This window comes from Sphaeramia orbicularis, chromosome 15 (assembly GCF_902148855.1).
Source record: "Sphaeramia orbicularis chromosome 15, fSphaOr1.1, whole genome shotgun sequence".
Lineage (NCBI taxonomy): Eukaryota > Metazoa > Chordata > Actinopteri > Kurtiformes > Apogonidae > Sphaeramia > Sphaeramia orbicularis.
This window is the reverse complement of record NC_043971.1, coordinates 53,925,382-53,935,992: the sequence shown is the minus strand read 5'-3', so window position 1 is coordinate 53,935,992 and position 10,611 is coordinate 53,925,382. Positions and strand designations below refer to the sequence as shown.

General features: G+C 40.9%; 1 protein-coding gene across 2 annotated transcripts in view; it reads left to right on the top strand.

Annotated features, from left to right (window-relative positions):
* bmpr1aa (bone morphogenetic protein receptor, type IAa) overlaps positions 1–10,611 on the top strand; it is an 81,513-nt gene that overhangs the window by 61,986 nt on the left and 8,916 nt on the right. For both annotated transcript variants that reach the window (XM_030155662.1, XM_030155661.1), the window contains 6 exons: positions 64–226; positions 2,150–2,252; positions 2,395–2,494; positions 2,583–2,673; positions 3,590–3,725; positions 5,387–5,579. In XM_030155662.1, the coding sequence (XP_030011522.1) occupies positions 64–226; positions 2,150–2,252; positions 2,395–2,494; positions 2,583–2,673; positions 3,590–3,725; positions 5,387–5,579 (786 nt within the window). The remainder of the gene's footprint in view (positions 1–63; positions 227–2,149; positions 2,253–2,394; positions 2,495–2,582; positions 2,674–3,589; positions 3,726–5,386; positions 5,580–10,611) is intronic.

Sequence of the window (10,611 nt, the reverse complement as noted above, 5' to 3'; positions counted from 1 at the left end):
TCTTACAGCCGTCAGTATCACCCTGCACTATAAGTAAAGCTTATTGTCCTTGTGTTTGCCCAGCTGCAGGTCAGAACCCAGACCATGTCCTACAGGGGACAGGGGTGAAACCTGAACCTCGGCGGCCCGGCGACGACTCCACCATTGCCCCTGAAGATGCTGCCCGCTTCCTCAGCTGTTACTGCTCCGGGCATTGTCCTGACGACGCCACCAACAGCACCTGCATGTGAGTTTACAGCTGGCTGCCAGTCAAGGACGTCAGCGAACACACAGAAAAAATACAGTTTTGTTGGCTATACTGACTTGTGTAAGTAGTGGGATGTAGAGATAACAGAGAAATGTCCATACAACTGATGGAGATAATCTTCAAATAAAACCATCATCCTCGGTTGGCAGTTCCCTCCAAAGATAACCACAATAGTCTAGTGCCGTTTATTTAAAAAATGGGGAAATACTTTACATAGGTAGACATGTGTAAGTAAGTAAGTAAGTAAATTTTATTTATAGAGCACTTTTCACAGACAGAGTCACAAAGTGCTTTATCATTCAAATCAGAATCAAATTACGTTTACAGAGACCCAACAGAATCCTTCAGGAGCAAACACTTGTGATTTGTGACAGTGGCGAGGAAAAACTTCCCTTTAACAGCAGAAACCTGGAGCAGAGCCAGACTCCTGAAGGATGGACGTCTGCCTTGACCAGTTGGGGTTAAAGAGAGAGAGAGAGTAAAGGAGGAGAAAAGAGAGAGCGATAGAGATATAGAGAGACTGGGGGGGGGGGGATGGGATGACACATGGAGTACGTTATGATGAATACATAGAGTGTAATCAGTCTGTGGTGGTCCTGGGTCAGGTGGGAGACTAAAAAGCCTTTTTGAACAGGAGGGTTTGGAGGTGTTTCTTAAAGCTCTGTACAGAGTCCATGGACCGTAGGTGTAGAGGCAGGTCATTCCATAGACGTGGTGCCACAGCTTTAAAAGACCTGTCACCGCGTGTGCTAAAACAGGTCCGTGGAACCATCAGCAGGTGCTGTCCTGAAGACCTCAAGCTACGAGTTGAGCTGTAGGGCTGGATCAGGGAAGCAATGTATGCAGGGGCCTGGCCATGTAGAGCCCGGAAAGTTAGCACCAGAATTTTGAAATGAAGATGATATAGAACAGGGAGCCAGTGGAGAGATTTAAGGATGGGAGTGATGTGGGTTCTCCTGTTTGTGCGGGTCAGGAGCCTGGCAGCAGAGTTCTGGACAAACTGTAGACGGGCCAGCTCCTTCTTGTTTAAGCATGTAAACAGGCTGTTGCAGTAGTCTGAGCCAGAAGATACAAAAGCGTGAACGATCATCTCGAGCTCATTTGTGGACACCATAGATCTGAGTTTGGAGATGTTGCGTAGTTGGAAGAAACAGTTTTTGACTAGGTGTTTGGAGTAGAATTCTAAAGACATGTCCTGGTCATGGAGGATTTTCCTCCTAGATTAACTCAATGAAGACCCAGAACAGTTTTTTGTGGTGACATCCAAATATCCAGATATTTTATTTTTATATTATTATTTATTGTATCAACGCAGAGAAAATTGAAGAAAGCTTGACATTTTCAACAAAATAATCATTAAGTTTACATAAAAACAAGCATCTGCAATCAGTCATTTGTCAAATTACGTAGGTTTTATTGCTGAACCAATTTTGCAGAAGACGAGGAGTTTCCATGTTCACCACAGGGACTGTGGATGCATCCAAAAAGACATTTGACGCTGCTGAAAAGCTGAGAAACAGCATTTTACCCCAATTATTTCCCTGTGTTGATAGGATTAGTGGTTCTTAAGTTTTTAAACATCAGTACGTATTTTTGGGTCTTTGAGGGTTAATCAGCTTTTTTTTATGACCATAAAATGTTAGAACTTCACTCAACCAAGGTCAAATGTTTAATTAGTTTTCCAACTGAAATATCAGAACAAAAACCTAAAATTACTGTATTCTGCTTTATATCAGACATTCAATTTTTCTCATGTTTTTCTTGGAAAATGACTAAAATATTACTAATTTATCAGAACAGTTGCATATCATCTATTAGTGTATCAGTAGAGGGTATGTTACTGCGCTGTTACATGTTAATGTAAATGGAGGATATGCTGACGGACCGTTTGTGTCTGTACAGGACTAATGGGGCATGTTTTGCCATCATTGAGGAGGATGAGCACGGAGACGCCATCCTCACCTCCGGCTGTATGAAGTATGAAGGCTCCCATTTCCAGTGCAAGGTACGTACATGCACACAAACACCAGAACGACGCCATGGTATGAAAGGTCTGAAGCTGCAGTGAACTCATCAGACAGATTTAGAACAGGTTGTGGTGTTGAACTGCCTTCACATATTGATTGTGTGATTGGTTTTCCTGACAGGACTCCCGCTACGCTAAGCCCAGGAGGACCATTGAGTGCTGCTACACTGACTACTGTAATAGAGACCTGCAGCCCACCTTACCCCCACTTCCTCCCTCAGGTAGCATGAGCACCGTTGACACCCCCAGGGGCTTTATCAGCTGAAGGTTCATTTGTGCTGATTTGATTTATTTTTGTGGTTTTGACAGAGGGGAGCCCCCACTGGCTGGCTTTCCTCATCTCTATGACTGTGTGCTGCTGTACTCTGTGCATCTGCGTCACCGTGGTCTGTTACTACAGGTACAACAAGCACCTGCACAGCCTTTACAGCCTTAGACGGCATCATTTAAACATGTCTATTCTGAGAGGGGTAGGAGCTGTTTTGGTCACGTGTCTTCAGTTTATTCCCATTATGTTAAGGGTTTAATTTCTTCTCCTTAAACGGAAATCTGCTCCCACCCCAAAGTCAACATGATAAAAAGTAAAACAGACAGTTATACGTAACTCACATTTTAACCAATAAAGACCCAGTCACCGTTGACCAAAACCATCTACCGATGCAAACTTTTTAATACCTGTTCCACTAATTCTAACAAAACATGTCAATAATTAGTGTAAAATGAAGTTTGTCACAGTTTGAACATAGAAACATCGTCATCTTCTACAACACTGATTCACCAGTAAAACCCATGGAGTATGATAAATGACAGTGGATGGAGACACTGGATTTATGCTCAGTTAATGATGTATTTATTGAAAAAGTGACTTTTTCTGCAGTTTTTTTTTTTTTTTTTTTTTTTTCAAATATAGTGGCCTTTGAATTTACTATGAGCTTTTATGAAGATCTACATGATCAGTAAATTAAATATAGGAAAATACATGATTTAAACTAAAATATGCAAAATGCAGAGGATAATATTATTAGAAATGGTGATAAATCACTTAGGAGAGACTCTTTAAGGGACAGTGCCCAGTCTGCTTTCAACATCTGCTCTAAACTAAGTAATTGATATGAACTTCAACACAAAAAGAATTAAAGAAGAATGCAAACATTAATCCAGTTATTTCAGAATTTAGAGGCAGATTTATGACAATAAATAGATGACAGTACCTATACTTCCAAAATCCATGTGTAAGAGCATATGAACTCGCATGTATTACTTTACTTGTATAACCCACGTGTACCTGTACGCTGTATGTGCTGTGTGTGTCTCAGGTATAAGTGGCAGAGTGAGCGACAGCGGTATCACAAGGATCTGGAGCAGGAAGTGTTCATCCCTGCAGGAGAGTCACTGAAAGACCTCATCTACCAATCACAGAGCTCAGGCAGTGGTTCTGGGCTCCCCCTGCTGGTGAGGATGCAGCACTGCTCACATAAGAAAACAACACGACAAGACGCAAAGCCCAGTGTTCAGTCATTCCATCACACGAATGATTAAAACCAGGGTTTTCCTTCCCTCTACCAGTCACCCAGGCCTTTTTGGGAAACAAGTGTTTGGTCCCCAAAGGATTTGTTCCCCAAATTTAGTTTTAAAGCTTTTAGAATCTCATGTATGCTTTTGTAATCTGCTCTAAGTTTTTCAGACTTTTTAGACATATGGAATTGTATATTTTTTAACTGGAATAAGTCAATATTTTGTTGCCCCACCTGTGCTATATAAGTGTTACTGGAACCCACAGAACACCTAAGCCGTCTGAAAACCTGTTCCTACTTTGCTCCATCATCTGCAGCTGAACTTTTCCCACTCAATCTCCTGCTGCCGTAGACTCATGTTGTTGATGGAGTATATGTGATGCAGTCAGACTACATGAGATCATACAGGTTATCATTACACATGCAATTATTCCATTTTTACGTGGCTGAAATTTGAAAGATCTTCATAGTACAACTCATATTTATTCACACAAACTGAGAACATCTTAAAAACTACCACCAAACAGAGCTGTATTTAATCAATTAGATATTTTGATGATTAGTGCATCAGTCATGGGTTTTCATTTCATGGCTCACAAATGGGACGATAGGCTGATTTTGGGGGCTGGGCCGTCTCGTCACATTTCTGTAGATTTCTTTGGCAACACTAAGCACTAATGAGATGAATCTGTCAGTGTTTGTTCTCAAAACTTTGATCACCTCAGAATTTTTTTTACTTTAAATATTTTGAATAGATTACAGCTATCATTTCACTTTGTAATTGATTAATCTATCGAGTATCTTCAATTCGATTAAACAATTATTTGAATAGGCAAAAAAAAATTGTAAAAATGTGAACAGACATGTCTGAAAATGACAAATTACCAGCTGAAACAACAACTGCTAAAAGTATATAAGAAAAAGGATATATGAAAATATTTAACAGTATAAATGTATATATAACAATATCTATAGATATAAACAGCAACAAACAAGCGCAACGACATCTACTAACTATGTTTTTTAACACAGTCTTCAACACATTTTGATCCAACCGACTAACAACTAAAAATGGAACTAACATACAACTGAAAAAATAAAGACAGATATTTGTAATATTTGTGTGAAACCTTCAAAGTTTAAAGAAGTAAGTAATGGTTCCAGTGTAGACAAGTGAACATTCGACATTTTCAGCCTTTTTGTCGCAGTCTCCTCTGAGCAATGCTCCATGTTGTTTGTGTTGATCCTGGTGTCGTGTGTGTCACAATAAATGTCCGTGTGAAACACAACAGTGGAACCAATGTGATGAATGATTCAGGAAAAACTGTAATCGAAATGTTTTTTAATTGTTTTGAGTTGATTAATCATTTTAGCTCTAATTTTGATTATTCTTCTGTATACCACTAAAGAGGGCAGCAGCGGTGTGCATAGCATAGTTTGAGGACCATATATTTATTTCATTTCTCATGCCAGTTCTATATGCAAACACTGTATTACATCAGACATTTACTTGTAGTGTAGCAACACACGCAGCCAACAGGTCCTAACCAGGATGTGACGTTATCAGTACATCACTGTGTCCCCTCCTTCTGTGTTCAGGTGCAGCGAACCATCGCAAAACAGATCCAAATGGTGCGTCAGATCGGGAAGGGCAGGTATGGTGAGGTGTGGCTTGGCCGCTGGAGGGGTGAGAAGGTTGCTGTCAAAGTGTTCTTTACCCGAGAAGAGTCCAGCTGGTTCAGAGAGACGGAGATCTACCAGACGGTCCTCATGAGACACGAGAACATCCTAGGTATGCATCCGAGCTGACAGAACTCAATGAAGGCCTGTTTATGCTCATTTAAAGTATGTAAATATGTATGCATGGTTCAGATGTTGTGAACGTCACTGCCTGCGCCACTTTGAATGAACATGTTGACCAAATACCATGAAGACGTTTTTGAGAGAAGTAGTCAATAATTACATGGTGATGAAAGAGGAGGTATTACTAATGTGGATATTAACTCTTTAAGTACCAGACAGTTAGGGGGCTAATAAGCCTTAAAAGTGCCACAGAATTTGGCCGTTTTTCAGTATTTTGCGTCGTTTTTATAATATTTGAAGAATCCTGCAGGAAACCGCTCGGTAACATCCGACCGATTACTGATTAGATTCAAAACGCACCGGACGCAGCCGATTCATTATTGATCGTAATTTGCATAATTTATAATAATAATAATAATAATAATAATAATAATAATATAATAATAATAATAATAATAATAATAATAATAATAATAATAATAATAATCTTTATTTATATAGCACTTTTCATACATTAAAAACTGTAGCACAAAGTGCTTTACATATCAGTTTAAAAATCAGTACCGCCCCTCACCCGCACACACACACACACACACACATATACATGCAAACCCACAAGCTCACACATACTTAAGAAGACTGACTGAGCACGGGTAGACCAGAACAAAAATGTACAAGTAAAAGTGAAAGATCAATTTAGGAGGCGCTGTCTCAGGGAGCCATCTGCACCAGGAGGCAGCCGCCGACCCCGGCGACCAGGCACCAGCAACACAGCCCCGCATCCCAACTAGTGGGAGAGGGCCAACTGGGACCCCCACCCACCAGAAAGGAGCGGACCCCAGTGAGAGAAGGCGCCACAGCCCCCAGAGTCCACAGCCGCCCCCCGGCATGGAGGGCTCCCTCTGATGAAACACCGGAGAATAAGAAACATTAAAAAGATATAACAATATTATTCGGTCGCGTGACCTCAAATTCCCGTCTGCTTGGTCTCAAAAGGGGGACACAGAAAGAACGTCATCGAAATGTGAGAAAGAAATGGGGGTGGATGGTTTGTTTGTACACAAATGTGGCGTGTTCTCCAAAGCCGATCTGATCGGCCCATGGCACTTTACAGGTTGTTTTCGTAAAGCCGATTTAATCGGCCCATGGCACTGAAAGTGTTAAAAATGGTAGTCGTTAATGTCAGTAGTTTTTCACCCACTCACACAGTCACTTTTTGAGAAGTTCTGCCCTCTCTGGAAATTATTCTCTTTAAATCTCGACACTGCCCCTGTGATTTTCAGTGGTCTGTTTCTTCCGTTTGGTTCGAAATTCACAAACTCCCAGAGAACGGACAGAAATACAGATGTAATGAACACAGAGGACGGACAGAAATACAGACGTAATGAACACAGAGGACGGACAGAAATACAGATGTAATGAACACAGAGAACGGACAGAAATACAGACAGAATGAACACAGAGAACGGACAGAAATACAGACGTAATGAACACAGAGGACGGACAGAAATACAGATGTAATGAACACAGAGAACAGACAGAAATACAGACAGAATGAACACAGAGGACGGACAGAAATACAGACGTAATGAACACAGAGGACGGACAGAAATACAGACGTAATGAACACAGAGGACGGACAGAAATACAGACGTAATGAACACAGAGGACGGACAGAAATACAGACGTAATGAACACAGAGAACGGACAGAAATACAGATGTAATGAACACAGAGGACGGACAGAAATACAGATGTAATGAACACAGAGGACGGACAGAAATACAGACGTAATGAACACAGAGAACGGACAGAAATACAGATGTAATGAACACAGAGGACGGACAGAAATACAGACGTAATGAACACAGAGGACGGACAGAAATACAGATGTAATGAACACAGAGAACGGACAGAAATACAGACAGAATGAACACAGAGAACGGACAGAAATACAGATGTAATGAACACAGAGAACAGACAGAAATACAGATGTAATGAACACAGAGAACAGACAGAAATACAGACAGAATGAACACAGAGGACGGACAGAAATACAGACGTAATGAACACAGAGGACGGACAGAAATACAGACGTAATGAACACAGGACGGACAGAAATACAGACGTAATGAACACAGAGGACGGACAGAAATACAGACGTAATGAACACGGAGGACGGACAGAAATACAGACGTAATGAACACAGAGGATGGACAGAAATACAGACGTAATGAACACGGAGGACGGACAGAAATACAGACGTAATGAACACAGAGAACGGACAGAAATACAGACGTAATGAACACAGAGGACGGACAGAAATACAGACAGAATGAACACAGAGAACGGACAGAAATACAGACAGAATGAACACAGAGAACGGACAGAAATACAGATGTAATGAACACAGAAGACGGACAGAAATACAGACGTAATGAACACAGAGAACGGACAGAAATACAGATGTAATGAACACAGAGAACGGACAGAAATACAGACGTAATGAACACAGGACGGACAGAAATACAGACGTAATGAACACAGGACGGACAGAAATACAGACGTAATGAACACAGGACGGACAGAAATACAGACGTAATGAACACAGAGGACGGACAGAAATACAGACAGAATGAACACAGAGAACGGACAGAAATACAGACAGAATGAACACAGAGAACGGACAGAAATACAGATGTAATGAACACAGAGAACGGACAGAAATACAGATGTAATGAACACAGAAGACGGACAGAAATACAGACGTAATGAACACAGAGAACGGACAGAAATACAGATGTAATGAACACAGAGAACGGACAGAAATACAGACAGAATGAACACAGGACGGACAGAAATACAGATGTAATGAACACAGAGGACGGACAGAAATACAGACGTAATGAACACAGAGAACGGACAGAAATACAGACGTAATGAACACAGAGGACGGACAGAAATACAGACGTAATGAACACAGGACGGACAGAAATACAGACGTAATGAACACAGGACGGACAGAAATACAGACGTAATGAACACAGGACGGACAGAAATACAGACAGAATGAACACAGAGGACGGACAGAAATACAGACGTAATGAACACAGGACGGACAGAAATACAGATGTAATGAACACAGAGAACGGACAGAAATACAGACAGAATGAACACAGGACGGACAGAAATACAGACGTAATGAACACGGAGGACGGACAGAAATACAGACGTAATGAACACAGGACGGACAGAAATACAGACGTAATGAACACAGGACGGACAGAAATACAGACAGAATGAACACAGAGAACGGACAGAAATACAGATGTAATGAACACAGAGAACGGACAGAAATACAGACGTAATGAACACAGGACGGACAGAAATACAGACAGAATGAACACAGAGAACGGACAGAAATACAGACAGAATGAACACAGAGAACGGACAGAAATACAGACAGAATGAACACAGAGGACGGACAGAAATACAGACAGAATGAACACAGAGAACGGACAGAAATACAGACGTAATGAACACAGAGGACGGACAGAAATACAGATGTAATGAACACAGAGAACGGACAGAAATACAGACAGAATGAACACAGAGAACGGACAGAAATACAGACAGAATGAACACAGAGGACGGACAGAAATACAGACAGAGTGAACACAGAGGACGGACAGAAATACAGATGTAATGAACACAGAGGACGGACAGAAATACAGACAGAATGAACACAGAGAACGGACAGAAATACAGACAGAGTGAACACAGAGGGCTGTCGGAACACTCCACCTGTGTATGTATGAGACTTGAACACTGAGTATAACTGGGCGCTTACAGTTGGAATTTGTTGAAACAGTTAAATTGGCTGCATTGAGCCCCAGACCCAGTCAGACTAATGGACTCCAGGAACGATCAATACCTCAATTGATTTTTTTAATCTAGACAATGATTGAAACTAATGACAGCAGATGCTGTGGGTCTCACTGAGACACAGTGGCGACAATGACTACCCACTGTTAACCAGAGAACGACTCTGGGGGGGTGAACTGACCCCACACTCACTCATTTAGGATGATGACGTGTATGTGTTGGCTTATGATGCATTAGTTTTTTGAAATGCTTGGTTTCTAAATGAGCCCAATATTGGATATTTTAGATGCATTTTAGATGAACTGTTTTATGCATACTTTAAAGATTGTAGATATTGAACAATCATCTACATATTGTGGTTTTCCAGTCCAGTGATTTTCCGTACTTTGATTATTGTCAACAGTTCCTCTGGAGAGACTGAGAGTAGCAGTATAGCACAGAAAGCAGACAGTATTGTGTATGTATGTGTAAACGGATCTTACTGGTCAGTGTTGTTGAGCTTAACTAATAATGTTGCACTGATGCGATATTTGGATGGGATATCGGCCCCGATATCAGCATTTTAGCTGGATCAGAGATCTGTAAAAGCAACCGATCCATAAGACCAATCATTCCCCTTTAACTTTTTGCGACACAGGCTATGTCATGCATGCAGAGAGTTGAGCGGACTTGTTGCAAACACAGACAGGAACATGGAGCGAACTAAGGGCTCTGTGATCTGGAGGTTGTAGTGGAGGTGGAGTTTCGGTGTTTAATGACCAGACGGGGTTCTTCGCAAACTGAACATTTATTCTAAAACATGCTGCAGCTACAGAACACAAACAGGTAACTGGACCTCCACATCTGGCAAGGGTAAAGTTTTATTCTTTTGTCAACATAATCTAAAGGTACTTCCTGTTTTGACAGACTTCAAAATAAAAGCATTTTCTGAAATAAATTAAAGCGTTTTCTTTTAATAATTATCAGCTTTGTTATGACTCTCTTTTACTATTAACAATCAACTGAAATATCTGAAAATAAATTAATAATGCATCCTTTTAATGTAAACTTAAACCAACATGAATTGCCTGGTTTTCTCTAAACTCAAATTAATTAGTCACAACAGAGGTATTTCAGCTGAACCACACTAGGTGAGGC